This window comes from Lagopus leucura, unplaced genomic scaffold (genome assembly GCF_019238085.1).
Source record: "Lagopus leucura isolate 7727_CA_CO unplaced genomic scaffold, USGS_WTPT01 Super-Scaffold_100037, whole genome shotgun sequence".
Lineage (NCBI taxonomy): Eukaryota > Metazoa > Chordata > Aves > Galliformes > Phasianidae > Lagopus > Lagopus leucura.
Window position 1 is genome coordinate 2,218,536 of NW_024962286.1, and position 18,864 is coordinate 2,237,399.

General features: G+C 46.9%; 1 protein-coding gene across 5 annotated transcripts in view; it reads right to left on the minus strand.

Moving 5' to 3' along the window:
* SPEN (spen family transcriptional repressor) overlaps nt 1–18,864 on the minus strand; it is a 55,926-nt gene that overhangs the window by 35,684 nt on the left and 1,378 nt on the right. For 4 of the 5 annotated variants that reach the window (XM_042883309.1, XM_042883308.1, XM_042883307.1 and 1 more), the window contains exons 2-3: nt 5,067–5,387; nt 1,295–1,771 (exon numbers count right to left, since the gene is read on the minus strand). In XM_042883309.1, the coding sequence (XP_042739243.1) occupies nt 1,295–1,771; nt 5,067–5,387 (798 nt within the window). Of the gene's footprint in view, nt 1–1,294; nt 1,772–5,066; nt 5,388–7,335; nt 7,363–18,864 lie in introns of those variants that run through there. The other variant, XM_042883310.1, reaches the window with a different exon arrangement.

Below are 18,864 nucleotides of genomic sequence, written 5' to 3' on the forward strand. Positions count from 1 at the left end.
GCCTTCACCAAATAACACGGAACAACCACAGGTACAGCAGCAACTTCTTTGTTTCCACACTCAGGGTGGATTTGCTCTCAAAAAGTTACATATCTGAGAGGCATTTTAAGATGAATTTTCCACTCACTTAAAGAAATCCAATCTCGTACTTTTTTTTTTCCTTTTTCCCTGTATGTGGTTAATGAAGCCACAGAAATTACAGAATTACAGAACCAAGGACACGCTCTTATCGCTAGGGAAATGCATCTGGATTTTAAAAATTCTTCCAAGTCTACAATTTTTGCTGCAAGGAAACATAGGAAGAAATTGGAAAGGCAATACATTCATCTTTTAAATGTCAGCGGTAAGAGGGAATGAAGAGGAAGCAGGCCAATAATACTCATCATTTCTAAAAATACTATAAAATTCACCCTGTATAAAGTAGCTGGACCTTAAAATAAACTTATGCCCTAATTTAAAACAGGAGAATTATTAACCCGTTCTCCGATCATGTCGAGAGCAGCCCAGCCTGCAGCAAGGCTTTGGCTCTGCACACTGTTTCATCTAGCCAGCACCTCAAGGATCCTGCGCATATCCACCATGACAAACAGTGAACACCATCAACGGCACAGACCTCAACTCTGTTTTGTACCAACTCAGCCTCTCTATCTTTCATGTCAGCTTACTTCTACATCAATGAATAGCTGCCACCAAACACCTTCTGGTTCAGAGGCTCACGACCCTGCACCATGCCTCACAAACTGCCATCAATCTGCAGCACAAAGATGAGGCACCACGAACACAGAGTTGGCTCACTGGGTTGGGCAGCGGCACATTGGGTTGGGAGATGGCATGCTGGGTTGGGTTACGGTAGATTGGGTTGGATGGTGGCACAATGAGTTGGGTTATGGTGCACTGGGTTGGGTGTTGGCACACCAACCTGGGTGATGGCACACCAAGCTGGGTGATGGCATGTTGGACTAGATGATAGCACACTGAGTTGAGTGATGGCACACTGGATTGGGTTATGGTAGGGAGGGTTGGGTGGTGGCACAGTGAGTTGGGTTACGGTGCATTTGGTTGGATGGTGGCACACCAAGTTGGGTGACGGCATGCTGGACTGGGTGATGGCACACCAAGCTGGGTAATGGCACGTTGGACTGGGTGACAGCACATTGGGTTGGGTGACGGCACAATGAGTTAGAGCACATTGGATTGGGTGATGGCACACCATGTTGGGTGATGGCACGTTGGGTTGAGTTACGGCGCATTGGATCGGGTGACACCGCGTCCACCGCAGCCACGAGAGGCCTACCTGTCACTGCTGGTACTGCTGCTGCTGCTGATGGAGTCACTGCTGGAAGACCGACTCCTGGAGCCGCTGCCGCTGGGGGAGCGCGTGGGCCTGGAGGCCTGGCTGGCCAGCCGCTGCGGGGACTGGGTCCGGGACTGGGACGAATGCGGCGAGCGGCTCCTGCTGTGCTGGTAATTCCGTTCTGGCCTTCTGCCTCGTACCTCCCGTGTAATATCATCCCTGTAGATATCCCTGTGTACCACACTGGGCAATGTAAACTGTTCCCGGGCCCTAGGTTCGTAACGGGGGTCGTGAGCATCAAAACGGTTTGGACTTCGACTCCGAGAAGTATAATAGAGCCCATGTTGTAAAGTCCGCTCTCGAGGATCTCTATAGTAATCCTGATCGTAATGCCTTGTCCGATCAAATCCTCCCGTCCCCCGTTCATGGTGTCCATAGGCACTATGTTCATAAGCACGCTCCCTGTTATCTGAAGCCCTGCATTTAGGAGGAGGGAAAAATATTTAATCCATCAGCAAGGGGCAAGCACAACTAAAAGCAAATCATGCAAACATTCACTTCAGCACTGAACTTATTTTTGCGACTGCTTCTCTGCTAAAGAGCAATAACCTACCAAGCAAACACTGACAAACTTAAAACGTTTTACTTAACTCCAAAGTTATATTCATATACAATAAAGCTGAGCAATCACTTTGTTTTAATTACAGATTAGGCTTTCATGACCAGCATCTTGACTGCACAGGAAAAAAATAAAGCTTTATAGTGCAGAATCCTCATGTAAATTGTTGGTTTGGGTCTGGTCGTTGCTTTCATCATTTTCTTTAAAATTCAGCAAACACTGAAAAAAGCTTCATGGTTTTAAACAATCAATTTTATTTATTTATTTACTTACTTATTTTGCTTTAAGAGCTTCAGAAATTTTTCTTGAATTTGGCAATGCCTGGAACTCGTGTAATTATCCCTCTGCACAAATGGCATCACAAATTGGGCTGTAGCCATGAAAGCCTCAGTGCAAAGCATGACCCAGAGGTAAGAAGCTGCTTTCAAAAGGGGTAGTATTACCCACACAAAAGCCCAGAAAATTAGGGGTTTTCTTCTTGTTGCTGTAAAATATTTCATTCTTTTAGAAGGATTTTTCCTTTTAATTGGAGAGCTACACTCAGTTCTTGTTAAAGCTGGAGCCTCTAATTGATCAGAATACTTAAATTGTAAGTATTCGTAACACCTAAAAAGATGCAGGCCCTCAAAATACACTAAAAATCTACACAAAGAGCAGAAGTCAATTTTTCTGTAAGTGTTTGTTGAGATTGTTGTTACTGCAATCACAGAATTTGTATCTGTGTAAGCAGGCCAGTTTGAAGATCCATTTTGTTTCAGTATTTGAAATACTTTGTAGGTCACTTAAGGAAAGCTGTTCTAAGAATGTTAGTGTGATCTCAAACAAAGATACAGTAAAACTAACAGATACAGGCACGTTGTACACCGCACAGCAGTCTAATTTGGACAAACACCAGCACGGGGTGTCTAAATCAGCTCTGCAGCATGGCAGATCGAGAACGATTGCGTCCAACGCATAAAAAATACTTGCAAAATTCTAAATACGGCAGGAGAGCCAAAGTTAATTTAAAAATTCAATTATCCACCTTATGAAGGACATTTCAACCTTTTTCTCAGCCTTCTCAGAATCAATTATTAGTCACTTCAGTCCCCGGAATCCTAATAACCCAATTCTTCCCTGCCCTTCCTCCTCCCCTGCTGCATCATGGCTCTGTTTCCCATTTAAAATGGCAGAACCATTCCAGATACCTTTTATAAACTCCAAATCAGATTTGAATCTTTTTTGATTAGCGTCTCAGGAAGTTTAATTCCTTCTGCAATGAATCACAGGATCCTTCATCCTCTAAATATATTCACTCTCTGTTGTTCAATTATAACTCATTTTCAGAGTTATTTTCAGAGCTAACTCATGTCTTGCCTGCATTTTTTTTCCCTCAAAAATTATATATAAAAAACTCCCTGGCTGCTGCAGTAGGAAATTTCATTGATGTGCATACGTGCTTCAAATTCATTCCTGCCTTATCTCTCGCTGGCAACAATAGCATTTCTAAAGACATTTCAGGGTCTAGCACAGAAACGTGTCTCTCTTTTCCCCCCTTTTGAAGGACCACGATCAACATTTTCATAAATGATTGCATTTAGCATCCTACAAAGTGTTAATCAGAGAAAGCTGATTTAATCAGGTAAGAGAAAAAGCAGTATTTTCTAAAGGGTTACTGCTACAGCTGAGATAAAAGAACAAAGTCCTTCCATGAAAAGGACACAGAAGACAGACAGAGGAGCTAGCAGAGCTGAAAATCTAATGGCTACAGTGCTTTTTTGATTTATCTATTAGTACTAAGTACTACTGGAGTTAGTGGAAAGAGAGGGTTTGACTTGGGTTAGGAGAGGGGCTAATATACACAGGGCAGGACATACCAACCTTTTTCAAGTGTGGAAACACGACCTATATTCCCAATTAAATCTAGGGAGAGAATTGTGAACATAACTTCCCCAATTTTGGCCCCTCTTACAGGGGTAATCCACCTTCTTAATGGGCAAGGGTGTCAAATGATATTTTGGATGAACCAACAAGAAAAAAAAAAATCTTATTGACAAGACAAAAAAAAATTCCACTGGAAGCAAGTAGTCCCAGACTGAAACCGTAACTCTGAAACCCCCAGACTTCTTTCTTGAGACAGAAGGCACTTAATAGATCCATTACTTTAATTTCCAGCCCTACGTCTGAATCAAGCAGCTGGTAGTTGACCCAATGCACGAGGGCACTCATCGCTGTTGGCCAGCAGGCATCCTCGAGCCGCCTTGTAACCATCCAGCCCCGTCAGTTTTTGGTTGGTGTATCCACAAACTGATTGTTAGCGCCACGTCCTTAAAGCTAAAGTACACTTAATGTGGAGCAACAAAGAGCTTTTAAGAGACTAGATAGTAATCCACTCCCCATGGCTACTGACGTCTTGACTGTATACCATCCAGTAAATTCAAGGCAGTGGTTCTCATCCCAGCATTTAAAAAAAAAAAACTATAATTTCCAAAATTTAGTCATGTCCATCAGCACTTTTTTTGCCAATACCATCAGAAAGAATAATCCCAATAGCTTGGAAATGATGTAGATCCAAAATGGAAACATCACAAGCTGCCTTCGGTCTTCTCCATCCAAGCGTTATTTCCATGGCTAAGTGTTGTTTGTAGAATCCAAGGGACTGCATCATTAAATTCTACTAGGAAATTTTTGGTGACAATCCAATTAACACATAAACTGCGTATAGTGAGAACTGAGAACTAGGCATCAAGCTTTCACAGAATTTTAGGTTCTAGTATTCCGAAGATACTCCATAGAGAACTTCACCACATGTTGTAGTAAGATAACTCCATCTGGCAGTAGGGATACATCCGAATAAGGCCTTAATATTATCCAAGAAATGGAATCGTTACTTCTAGAAAAGAGTAACTCCAATATCGATGCTGGCCAAAGGAAATCTTCCATCTTAAAACCACCTTATTTCAAGTGTAGATATCCAACCAGCTGCAGAAAACATCCTTTATGGATCCACCAGGTACCAGCCACTGGGATAGAAATCACTTCCGTTTCCAACCCAAAATAGGAAGCATAGATAATTCCCAAAATTTTAAATCCATCTGGGGGCCCTATATATGAGTTTGTGTTTCTCACCATATCAAATACAAAATACCTGCCTAGAGAAACCTTGGAACTTACCCATCAAGTCTCCGCTCATAACGTCCTTCCCGTGCATGAAGCGATGGTGGGGGGCCATAAGTGGGCCCCCCCCCACCTCCTCTGAACCCAGAAACCTCTCTACTACGAGATGCTATGGAAACTGTATCATCCAATCCCCGAGCAGCACTGGGAATGGTTCCTGGTTCATTATAATCCGTCCGTAGGTCTCTATCGCCCATTTTGTTGACAGAGTTGTGCGCCTTCTGCGCACTTTTGATGTCCACAAAATCCACAAACGCTGCCACTCCGCCTTCCGACCCCCTCTTAGGGAGGATTTTGACGCTTTCGACACGTCCATATCTGGAAGAAAAGCAAAGCAAAGCAAAAATATTAATGCAAGGAGAAGAAGACCACATTTAATAACATTACCAAGTGAAAACTCAGCATCAGTTGCAAGCAGTTTGCATGGGAAAACCCATCTCAAAACACATCAGAGGCTGGAGGAGGCGTTTTAAAAAGGGAAACTAAGGCACATGCATTTTCCAGAATAAATCCAACCCTCTCCTTCACTTGGCCTTACACAAGGTCTCTGTTTTTCCAATCACAGAGCAGCAGCAGCCAAAGAAATAGAAAGGTATTTGCAATTAGAGCAGCCCTTCTAATTTTTAATCCGACGAGCAAGACATAATTAAAGCGAAACTGTGTCACAACAAGTAAAAATAAAGACATCTCAGAAATCTCCTCAAGAAAAAAATGACCTTGACACAGCAATTCCACTACTCTGATCTATATTTAATCCATTCAGCACTAAAGCAAGCCTTCATTCTCATCCCTGCTGCCGATCTGCAGCCCACTTATTCCAGACACCCCTCAGGACACACATGCCTCCTGCCCCACATGAAGGGATGAGAACAAGTCCATGAAAAAAAAACCCAAAAAACACATTTTTGAGAACTGCACACAGCATTCAGATTGCTCCAAGGCAGCCAGCAGGGTCAGCAGAGCAGGTAAGGGCTTTTAACTTCAATGTTCATCCGTGACTAAAAGGAACAAAACCTTTATTTTGGAATGTATGGCAAACTGGGGATAAATGAAGGGGGAAAAAAAAATCATGAAATATTAGTGAAACAAACAAAGAATTATTGCAAAATTCTTCTATTCCCAAAGGCAGCACGATGCTGAACAGATGTAAGCTGATCTTAGACAAGAAAAGCTGCTTTCAGCTGTGCATGCACAAATAAAAGCCAATAGGACTGTGTGTGTGAGGAGCCCACATCTGGTTTGCGCATGGCTTTCAGTTCACCTGAAGATTTCATCATTGTTACTGGATGACTAATTGGTAAACACGATCTCAAAACCTGCCTCACCGACTGCCGGCTCCTCGTTCCAACCCGGCCCACTGAGCTTTGCAGATCATCTGCTTCGCATTTCACTTCTATTTTTCTCTATTTTCCCCCCCTCCAAATACAGCACAGTGGTCATTAAGGAATGCGTGCACAAACAAGAGCATCTTTCAAGTGAATGAAAAAGCTCCTTGTTAGCCATAAAAAGGCAGGGGCGCGTATGGCACGCATCTGTGCCTGGACACTGCCCAGGACTTGGTGCTCCATTCCCAGAGGGGTTTTCAAACCTGAGACACCAAACTGCAGCGCTGGTTATGTTTTATCCTAATACGAGCAGCAAGGAGAAAATAACGGTGATGCAGGAAGGAGAATTCCCCAGGTCTGAGCTCTTCAGGAGCTGGGTGAGGTTCAGAAAAAAATAAAAATAGAGGACATGGGTAATAAGATTTGTACAGGGGAAAAAAAAAGAGCCTAATGAGATGTGGGATGTGCAAAGGGAGAAACAACAGCGACGGAAGGGGGAAGGAAAACAGGAAAGAGCCTGTTTGAAAAATGAGACTGACTGTCACGAAGGAACACGACAAAAATCTGAATAATAACTGGGGACGTTATCTGGTGTCACCAAAGAGCCTTCAGCGCCAGCTGCCTTCAGACAGAAGAAAGCTGCTGCAGATCTGTAACTCTCCTTTCTGTCGAGCTGCTCTCCTGATCGCCGCTGCTACAGAGCTGACTGGTTCCAACACGCACTGTGCTGTGCTCACTGTTTACACATTCAGCTTCTGGCAATGCAAGGCAGTACTTTGTCTGCAATCTTCAGCAAGAAAAAAAAACTGTAAATGTCTTAATATTCCTCAAAAAACCTGAAATCCTAATTGACCTTTCTGGCTGCAATCACCAGAGCCTACTTAATATGAAGTGCTGCCTGCCAGTTACATCAGAAAGAAGCTCTGACTGTTCCCACTCACCAGCCTGATAGTTCTTTTATTTCCCAATTCCACAATCGTAGCACGTTCGTGTTATTGTAATACACACACACGCAGATCTCCGCTATTTCCTTTTCCTGCAGAAGATCCAGAAATGTGTTCAAACGTTTAGCTACTCAAATCGACGCTGCTGGGAACGCACAAAAAAGCAGGAGATGAGCATCATGTGCTCCCTGCGCACCAACAGCACGCAACGGCGAACGCACAGCGCTGGCAGGCAGAGCTCAGGTTGCATAGCGAGGAAGCCGCTTTGGCTGACGGCTATTTAAGGAAAAAAATGAAAAAGAAAACAAATGATGAAAAATGAAGGATAACGTATGATATTTTTTCTAAATAAAACATGAGTGGGGGGGGCTCATCCTGCATTCTGCTGCAGCCACAGCCCGCAATCACCTCGCCCGGTGACGGCGCCGTAATCCGGACGCACGGATCTGTGCCGTCCTGCGCCGTGTCCTTGACGAGCCCCCGGGATAATCTGTGACAATCGCCTTTGCTGCGAGGCAGGGAGGCGGCAGGGGAGGAAAGCGAGAGGCAGAGAGGCCGAAGGAGCCCCGCGGGGTCTGTGCCCTGCACCTGCAGTGCTCCACATCCCATCCCCGGGGGAGAGGAGAGCCGCAGTGCCGCATGGCGAGGCTGGCGGATGCTGCAGCGCGGCGCTGGGGAGCCAAGATGGAGGCGAAGGGCGAGCATAACCTCGGTGTGGGTCTGAGTGCTGGGAGTGGGGGGTGAAGGGATGAGGAGAGAGCGGCTCCTGCCCACCCAACCCCGCCTGCCTTCTGCCGGGCTGGCAGAGCCGGCTGAAAACAAAGAGGCTGAGCCGTGCATCCAGCGCCCGAGGAATGCCAGGCACAGTGCCTCCTCATGTGTGGAACTCAAGGCGGTTAATCATTAGCTCTGCATTGAATGAAGTCATGTTTCCAGAGGGGTTTACAGTTCAGCTGAATCCCAGCCGGGGCACAGAGCTGTTATGTCAGCGAGCCCCTCGGCCAGCGCGCAGCTGTAGCACGCTATGAACAGAGACCTGGAGGCCCTTTCACAAAACTGAAGTTGCCAGCTAATCGCTCCAACAAAGCCACACTAATCCAGCTTGTTAGACAAAGAACATGAATTTGTCATTTCAACATGATGGGTTTATTCTGTGCAGACCAAAGCTCCCCCATCCTCAGTGCCGGGTGTCCCTGGGCTCCAGCACTCCCTGCTCTGCACCCCGGCTCCTCCCGGGCACCGCAGCCATGCGCAGCCTCTGCCCTCCTCCAGCACAAGCATTTGGAACAAAGGACACCACGACAGAGCTGGCCAGCAAATATTTAGTAAGCAAATGTTACTGCTCAGCTGCATTATTTTATAACCTGATTAGGATCTTTACCGTAAGAAATCAGAGGAGCGGGCACTTTTTTCTCTCTTTCCTTCTCTCTCCCCACAAGCTCCCACAACCCCCACAGCCACACTGCAGGTCAGCTGCATCCCAGCCCACAGAGCATCACCTTCCTTCTGCAGGGACCTCGGCACAATGCTGCACAACAAGTCCTACTGCATGCCAGACATTGCGAGATCAAAACCAACGCAGAACTTTTCGTGCTGGTTTCCGCACTGCTCATTAAGAGCAGCATCTGAGCAGACATACTGCTCACCTGAACGGGACGGATCAGCTCAGATTCACACTGACTGAAGCCAGCTATCTTTAGTTGCTGGGAAGCACGGGCGGGTTTTTGTGCTCCTAGCTATTATACGATTACGTTTCTCAGTGCAGCACGCGGTGAGGAGCTCCCCTGCCAACCAGCCTCCTCTGGCCATGCTGTTATTTCATAAGGAAATAACGTGACCTGAAATGGTCCTCAGCCAGATGTCGGCTGTGTGCATCCCACTCCTCTGTTCCCCCACGCACGGCAGAGCTGCTGCAGACACGTGAGACGCAGTGCTGCCACAAAGCAGGCTCCCACCACCAGCTTCAGAGGGTCTGTAGCCAAGCTGTTCATGTTCGTAGAACCCAGCATCTCCATCGATATCCCTTCTGGGCCTTTTGCTGGTTCTCAGCCCCACAACTCATTCCACCACTGATCATCCCTACGATGCTGCTCAGGTTATGCTTTGGGCAGACGACCAGGTCCAAACTTGATAAAATCTTTGATCAAATGTCATCGTACATCTGAAATCACAGAACCATAGAACAGCTTGTGTTGGAAGGGTCCTTAAAGTCCATCTAGTTCCAACCCAACCTTGAATGCCTCCAGAGATGAGTCAACACAAAGAAGACTTGAGAGCTTACAAATAGAAGACAAAACCTAAAATGAACTCAAAGACTGTATGGCTGGGTTTGGGTCCTTACGTAAAAACCAAGCTGTAACAGAAAGCACACCCAGAGGCAGTCCATAAATGTGTGTGTGCAGGGCTGAGATGAAAATAACACGTGTTAATTGAAACATAATCTCAACAGAGAGCAAACTGAATTCCGCAGTGCTGGGAAACTAGGCTTAAAACGAACAACTGCACGCAGGGAACCTGACGAGCCACAGCCACTCATCTTTGTACAGCTGTCACTCAAACCAGGAGAGTTTGTCAAACAGAATCCCAAACGCCTGCTGACGAAGATGGGAGCGTGCTCACAGCCACCTGCCCTCACACACGGCTGCTCCGGAGCAGAACTGACTCACAAAAACATTCCTTTGTGCCCAACATCTCCAAGTAGCAGCTTGCAATTTGGGATTGCCGTGAAAATGCTGTGATGTTTCAGAGTACTGACCTCGTGTAGCTACACAGACAGCCCTAAAAGGAACCCGATGGCTCCAAACACCTCACCTGAACACCCAACAGGAATGAGGCTGCAAGCAGCTTCCAGAGTTGCAAAGGGTGGTGTTGGCTCTCCCCATCTCCAGCTGCTACAGCGCGTTACAGATGGCTAAAAATAAAAGAAATTCAATGCCTCTCCAATTCCACCTTTCTCGGCACAAAATCCTACAAGCATAAGTCATCACAATCGGGATGATCACAGGTAGGAAGGCTTGTCAGAGAGCAGTAAGTCCACGTGATGTGAGCTTTGAAAGTCTTCGCTTTCGTGAAGCCATGCAAATAAAAGCTCCTCATCTCACAAGGAGTGCTGGCTTTCAAACCATAGAGCAAACCGAGCTTGTGACAGCAGTGAGTCAGAAATGCCCTCATTACTGAGCTCCCACACTTCTCTAGATTGCAATCTTAGATGCTTTAAAGCCTGCTTAGCGATCTTTATCAGCTCCACAACTTTTTGGGAAAAAAAAAACCCACGCATTATTCAGAGTGCTCCCTCCAGCACTCCTCATAGCAACAAAACACTTTAAACAACTCTCAAAAATCTGGAGCAGAAACCATCAGCTGGGTTATGGCAAAGCGCTGATGTGACCAGGCTGAACCCTCAGCACGATGATTCCACCCCCCTTCCTCCACCCGACTGCAGGCCGTCCCCTCCTGCATTTCCCAGCTCCCTTTTGCCCCCAGCAGCACTCTGTGGGAATCCCCCAGCCCTGACTGCAAACAGGGGTTGTTAACGAGACACAGCACGTGTTCCTGCCATGCACCAAGAACAGCAAAGGCTTTGTCTGCGCTCATAATCCCTCCGTAAGAGATGACAAAGTAGGAAATTAAAAAGCTAGCGCAGGCACATTCACTTCTGAGCCCTCTGTTATTTCAGAGCAACACGTTCAGCAGATCAGATAGGCTGCAAGGTAGCTCTGTGCTGAAATCAGCGTTTGCCTCTTGCCTACAGTTCAGCTGTATGTTTCACTAGGACACTAAAAGTGATTCATAATTAAGTCATTTTATTTACACCTTTATGATGTAAACTCAGATGCTGCCAAGGTATTAATATATAAACAAATTATTATGTCCCACCAGAGAGGGAACAAACTGAATATTTTAAACTATTTATTCACATTTGCTACTTGTGCAACTGCATCTTCCAACAGTCAGTGGATCAGGAATTTTTCTACAGTGCCCAAGACAATAAATTCCATCAGCATTCCATCTGTTTAAGCGTGAATGTATGGGGTGGCTCCTGAAACACGACTGCAGGTGCACCCACCCATTCCTCGAGCTGCCCATCAGTCCCACTGCACACAAACTGCAGGAAGGGCTTCTGAAAAGCCTGCCCTGATCAATGATGGCAGAGGGGAAGCAGAAACCCCGGTGTGGCCATTGGGTCACCTACAGTGCGCTGGGAAAAGCCTCAGCAGGTCGGTCCTGCTCAATCCTCCGGCAGGACACGGAGGCAGAAGGCAAATTTAAGCCATCTCACCATTGTGTTGGGTAAAGCAGCAGCAGTGCAGTTCAACAGCACAGGGTTCTTGCTCACAGCCACCAGCCCTGTCATTAAGGAACCTTTACCAGCAGCCACCTCTGCAGGCTCTCGCAGGCACCCATAGCAGTGCTCACTGGTAACACTCATCTTCTTATTAAGGAAAAGAAATCAAAGCGGCTTTGTGAGCAGAAATAACGAAGACTCATTTCTTATGGATGCACGTCTTGAGGTCGAATTCCCCAGTGTCCAATAAACGCCGGTTCCCACTGCAGCTTTTCCCACGGTTAGGAACACCTCTCTCCCGTGTGGATTCTTTAATGTCTAATAAGGGTTGCGCTCACGCTGCAGCTTTTCTCTCCATGGGGCCGCTAATCAGGCCTCCCTCCTCTATTAGAACTGCTCGTTTCCATTACGCTCGCAGGGACGTCTCGTCACCGAGGCTGGGAGCACCCCTGAGCCCTCCGGTTCAGCTCCAGCTGGCTAACGGGTCCACAAGCGATCAGGGATGATAAGCACGCACGGTAAGATCGCGTCCGTCTTGTCTTGCTCTTTTAGCAGATCAGAATAAATAAAAACGCTGCTGCTCCTGAGCAGTACAACTACTCACAGAAGCCTAAGGAGGCTACAGAATTTTGCAGAAGCTCTGCAAGGGAGGGAGCATGCTCAAATGCACTGTACCAAGGGAAATGTGCTGCGATTCTTCCTCCTCCAACCTACACAGATGCGCAGCCACCAACTTCCATCCCCAGGACATTCTCCTTCCACCCTAGGGCATAACCTGCATATTTTCTTCAAAACTACTGCTGGTGACACGCTACCTTAAATGCTTTCTGAATGGCAATTGCCCAAACCTTGCTTTGAGCAAACGCCTTTAGGATTTGTTTGGATCTGATCTGAAGGATGCACTCGCATCGCAACTGCAGGGGAATCTCACAATTAGTAGTTTTTCATTCTTACAGCAAAGGGTGAATCCCCACCTCAGTTCTGCTTCTCCAAGCCCTGCTTTGCATGCATTCAGCAGCAGATGGAGGAAAATGCAGAGTCATAACATTATGGTCTCCCTGCCATGCTGTAAAGTACTTTAAATATGTATCATCTTCAGGCTTAACGAGTCTCTGTGATCACTGGCTCGTACTTCTCTAGTGAAACAAACTTCATAACCTGCCTTCTTACAGGCTTTGGTACATTTTCCAGGAAACAGTGGTCCACAATGGGCTGAAACTGTTTTTGTTTTCTGCACGTAGCAAAGCTTCTGTGTCGCTGACACTCCCAGCAAGTTGTTTTAGAGAAGACCAAAGGTTCATTCTGTCTTTGATTACAACGAGGCCAGTGTGTGCACCGCGGCCATTAGATGTGCATTCAGATGGCTTTCCAAGAGCGGCATCTCACGTGTACAACCACCAATTCCTACATCAGATTTGGGTCTGTATACAAGGGAGACAGTTATCCATTCTGAGCATTTATTCTTCTCACAACCAGGATACGGACGAGGCCGGAAGACTTCTTCCTCCAGCAATGACTGCTTTAAACATACAGCGTGGCCATTTATCTTTCTTATTTTGACCTACTGACTGTTATGGGTCACCCGCAGCTGTCACAGAGAGCCTGAAAAGGAAAGGCTGAAATAAGGCTCTGTGTGCTTTCTGGCAGCCGGCACCACAAACAGGGACAGGAGGCATTCAGGCCCACAGCAGCAGCAGATGGACCCCAGCTCAGGGCTCTGTGCTGCGCAGAAGCAGCACGCATCCTTCCAAAGGTTCCTAAAGCACACAGGGGAAGCTGAGGATGGGGAGAAGTTATCTCTAACAAAGCCCAGTGACTGAGAACATCAGCTATGGTTTCTACCTGGAGCAAAACTCATTCACTGCTTATTAAAAAGAAGTTACAGTCTGGCAGCACTCTATTTAGCGAGCTCCAAGATCACTTCCAAAGCAGCTTCATCACGTACCCAACACCTCCACGTAATAGTTTGGTGCGAACCCAGCTCTGATTTCCTGTGAAATCAGAAGATAACAAAAGACACGTTAAGCCTTTTTACGTGGACAGGAGGGTGTCCAAGAGGAACAAGCAAGCAGTTCAACAGCACCCATCTGCAGGGCACCTCTGGTGCTGAGCACTGCCCCCATTCATCGCGCTGCTTCCAGGGAGGCTCGGGTTTATCACTATTCAGTTTTGTGAGATCAGACACTTCCAGTGCATTTTCATTAGATGTGGATGTGCAGGCTACAGATCTAAGCATACCAAAAGAAGTGCTTTCAGTTTTAAGTTGTTAAGCTTAATTAAAAAGAGGAATAGAATGGAAGCAAAAAAGCTCCCTTTTGTTCTTAAAAGATGCCTGGGTTTCCAAACAGAAACCAGCCGCCGAGATAGGCTATTGCTTTTCTCATTATGAGTTTGTCTGAGCAGAAAATTTATGTTCCTTTCACATCCCAATTCTGCATTATCACCCAAGTCACCATGAATATTTGGACCTCAGACAATGCATGAATATACAAAACTGAGCACAGCGCCAGCACCACGCAGAGCTGCAGGGTGCACTTCCAAAAATCTGCCCTGAGATGTGTGTTGTTTCAACCCAATTCACAGACTCTGCCTCGACCATCAATCTGCCCTGTTAACACACCAGACTGCAGCGCTCCCTGGAATATGTTGTGGTGTATTTATGAAAAGTATGCAACTACGTTTAATCTTTTATTAAAGGATGTTATCTTCGCACTACAGAATTTTACAGATTGCATGTGATGATTACACAATGTCAGCAGGTCAAACAATAACTATGGAAATGCAGAAGCCAAAGCACTCGCTGTCTTTTACTCGTTCCATATAAGTCGTCATCGCATCTTAAAATATGACTGCAGCTGAGCACTGGAGATGGGCTTTCAGGCTCAAAGAGCCCAGGGCTGACGTTACTTGGCCACAGCAGGAGAGCCGTGCAGCCAGAGAGACAAAGCGGCCCTGGCACGTGCCATCATCAGGTGAAAGCCTGCAACAAACAGCTTCTGTCCAATTTCCATTCGCTGCTCAAATCACCCTTCTAACACTGAAGACTGCAGGTTGGTTGTTCACTGCCAATTCCCATCTTCAGGCTCATATTCTTCCCACTAAACTCGAATTCTTACTATGAACAGTAATTGTGTTTTCTGGTTTATTCCTTAGTTCACCGTTTAAGAATGTTTGCCTTTCCAGTCTTTGGTTTCAGGGCATTCACAGACCTCAGCAAATTCACTCAACAAAAACCACATACAACACATCTCACAAGCACTTATTTCTGGTAGCCACCAAAATCACCCACTCCAGAAGCAGCTTAACTACTTGCAGTCTCAGCACCAGCAGCCCTCCCAAAATACCAGCCAAGAGGGAACACCCCCAGTTTTTGTCCCCTTCCCAACTTCTCATACAATCAACAAGGTTGGAAAAGACTTTCAAGATCATCCAGTCCATCCAGCCACCTACCACCAATACTTCCCCACTAAACCATATCTTAACCTGAGTGCAACGTCCAAACCTTTCCTGAACTCTTGCAGGGACAGTGACTCAATCACCTTCCCAGCCAGTCTCATCACCTGACCACTCTTTTGGAGAAGAAACATTTCCTAACACCCAACCTGAACCTCCCTGGTGCAACTTGAGGCCATTCCCTCTTGTCCTATCAGTTACACAGCAGAAGAATCCAATCCTCACCCCACCACAACCCAGCCACCCTCTGGGCTCAGCCCTCCAGCCAGTTCTTTACCAGCACAGCGTACCTGTCCAATCCATGGGCTGCAGCTCCTCCAGAAGAATACCATGGGAGACAGTGCCAAAGGGCTTTCTGAAGTCTAGGTAGACTACATCAAGCCTCCAGTCCTCTGGAGTCTCTCCAGTTAACCAGGAATTCTGACAGATGGAGGAAAGCAGCTTGGCTACCACCTCCTGCAGCTCCCTCACCCAGCCCCACGGACCTGTGACCATGCAGGTGGATTAATAGGTGTCTGTTTCCACCTGAATCACAGGCTGTTTATTCTGCTCACTACTGAGCACCCTGGAGATAACTGCTCTGATTTTTAAAGACAGATGTAAAGAAAGCATTGAGAACCACAGCCTTTTTTTTTTTTTTTTTTAATCATCAGTGATCATGTTTCCTGTTGCATCCAGTAAAGAATGGAGATTCTCCTCAGCCCTCCTCTTACTGTTAATATAGTTGTAAAAAAGTTTTTGGTTCTTTTACCCCAGTGGCCACACTGAGTTTAAGCTGGGCTATTGTCTTCCTTATTTTCTCCCTGCATATCCCAACAACTTCCTTGTACTCTCCCCGAGCTGCCTGTCCCTGCTCCCACAGGAGGCAGGCTCTTTCTCTCCTGGAGCCTCAGCAAAAGTTCCCAGTTCATCCACCATGCTCTTCTTCCCCACCAGCTCATCTTATGACACAGGGAGACAGCCTGCTCCTGCACCTCCAGCAGTTCCTGATGAATGCCCAGCCTTCCTGGATCCCTTTACCCTTCAGGATTGAATCCCAAGGGACTCTCCCTACCACCACACTAACAGTTTGAAGGCCATGCCCTGGAAGCCCAAGGTTGCAGTCCTGCTTCACCAAGATTTGAGAACTCCTCCATTCCATGGTCACTCTGCTCAAGGTGGTCCCAACCTCCACACCTCCCACCGGTCCTCAAAACACCTCCCAGCACTTCATTCTGATACGTGGTGTATATCAGCTGAATCTTCACAAGCACCAAGCATCTCCTCCTGCAACTCCGGCATGCCAGCGCAGCAAAATAAAGCTCGAGGCTCATCTTGGCTCACCAACGTGCCTCAGAACTGCAGCCTGCCCTCTGCACAGATGGATACTGACTTCCTCTCCCATGAAATGCCGGCTGGTGCTGCTGGGCCCTCAGCAAAGACAAGGACCTAATTTTGGACACACCTTAAGACTACATAAGGTCATCCGCTGGAGGACTTGGCACAACTCGCCGTCCTATGAAAAGCACTGGGGGAAAAAAAGAAAGTCAACAAGACTATCAAGAACAGCTCCGGGCCTTTTCTAGTCCCATTTTAGCTTGATGAATGGGTTTAATTTCTGCTAATTCCTCACAAGGGCTGTTAAGTTCTCCATCCACCAGTCTGCTCTCAGCTCTCACAGGAACGGGTTCCACACAGAACCCAATGCTTCCATCAACCCAGGTGCAGCCACAACAACCATCAGGCTCCGACGGCGTCTGCCATATGCGTACAACAGCCTCGTTTTGCTCATAGGTGGCACAGCGAGGCGAGAGGCAATCCGTCTGAAATGGCATTAGGATTACTTCAGCACTGCACCAAGGGAATTTAGAGCAATTACAAGAAACACCAAAAGCCAGAGAAACTTCAGAGCGGCATTTTGGAGATAACAAAAGCCGCTTTCCTCACATCACAAATGAATGCAGCCTGGACCTCTGAAGGAACCTCAGCGAGCAAACAATGCTGGAAAGGCTCAGCAGACAGCAGAATTTTGTAACCAAGTGACCCATCCACTTCTCTTTCAAGAACGGTCCAGCATACAGAAACTCATAACAGAAGCTTAGTCCAAATCTGCGCTCCGTGCAGCTCTTCATTAAGTTTCTTTGCAGTAATTACAGGCATTTCCCCGGCCAGCGCGGCGTCACCAAGCTGCCACCTCACTCCAGTGTGTGCAAAGAACTGAGCATGGGGCAGCCTGAGGAACAGTGACTCTCACAGCTTCACAATCATGCTTACATTCCTCAAAACCAACATCTCTTACTCAAGGGGTTGGTCAAACACAGTGTAACCAAGCCCCAGTGCTACACAGCAGCCCAGGCCCTCAGCAAAGCACAATCCCACCTTTCCTCCAAAGGCTCTGAGCTAACAGGCATCTGTGCTATGCCACCTGAACAGTGAACACCTGACAGAAAAATGCCAGGGATGGGACATTCCGCATCCATATCTCAGCCTCTTCCCCAGATAAATGCCACAACTGAACAGGGATCTCTACATGCAAAGCTGATTCAGGATAACTACCCACGTGTTTGCGTCTCAAGTGATACCCAACAACCATAACTAGATCATAAGCGCTAAAAGCTTGGGAACGTTCTGCAGCAGCGATCCTGCAGTCGTGCCCTACACAGTGCTACCATTCCATCAGCAGGAGCAGGAGGTGCTCCCAGGCCGTGTCCTCACTCCCAGCCACCAGACACAGCATTTCTTGTAAACTGACTGACTACTGCTTGGAAGCCACTGAAAGAAACACACGCTCTCCATTATGGCCAGATCTTGCTCCTCAGAGCAGCACTGACAACACAACACTCTGCAGAAGGCAGCCTGCATGCCTCAGAGCAGGGACCAAGGTGGACAAAGCCCTCTGCTTTTCCAGAAGAAAACGCTAACAGCTCTTTATCTGTTCCAATAGAGCTCTGGTTTGCAGTGTAATCGCAGTAATTGTGAAGGAGAACGTCTGCTCCCAAAATCCAAGGTCTCACAGTCCTGGTTGCCACTCTGAACGTCTCAGTTCTCCCACAGAAGGCACGATGGCATACCAAAATCACATGGCTTGCAATTAAGAGGCTTTTACTCCTCTCACCCTTTAAAACAGCACTAAAGGGACAAAGCCAGGTTCTTCCACATTAACCGGGAGAAAACACGGGGAAAGAAACTACAGAAGGCCAGCACTAATGCTGGGGACAAACACTACTACGTTTAGTTGTGTTGTTCTGCAGGCTGCTCAGCGTCTGTTCCAGTGATGGTGAATGACTCTTTTCCTGCGAGTCACAGCACCGTTAGTTGGGGGAACCCAAAGTGATTGCAGCCACTGCTTCCCTGCACCCCAGTGCCAGTTTGGGGTTTGCTGTGCATCAACACCCATTGCTTTCGCGTTCAGGGACGCCTTAGGGAACTCACTGAAAGAAAACAGAGCCTCAGAATGAAGCCTTTCAGAAGGGAGCACAGGCGGTGAGAACAAAACAAAAGCCTGGATTTCAGTTTGTTACAATACAGACAAAATCCCTCTTCTTAACCCCTCTGACTATGCAGACACAAAAAAAAAAGGTATTCATTCCCTCAAAACACCTTTTTCACCTTAATTCTTTCTCTTAAAAAAAAAAAAAAGTCCAAAGATGGCAAAGCCAAGCAAGGTTACCAGAGTAAACGGAACAGGATGAGAGCAGGAAGAAGAAATAAAACAGCACCCCCTCACACTGAGCGCGTGGACTGAAGTTTCAGGAGACACCCCTGGGTTTTGCTCCTTCCGAAACAAAATGGTTGTGTTCCAAACTTGT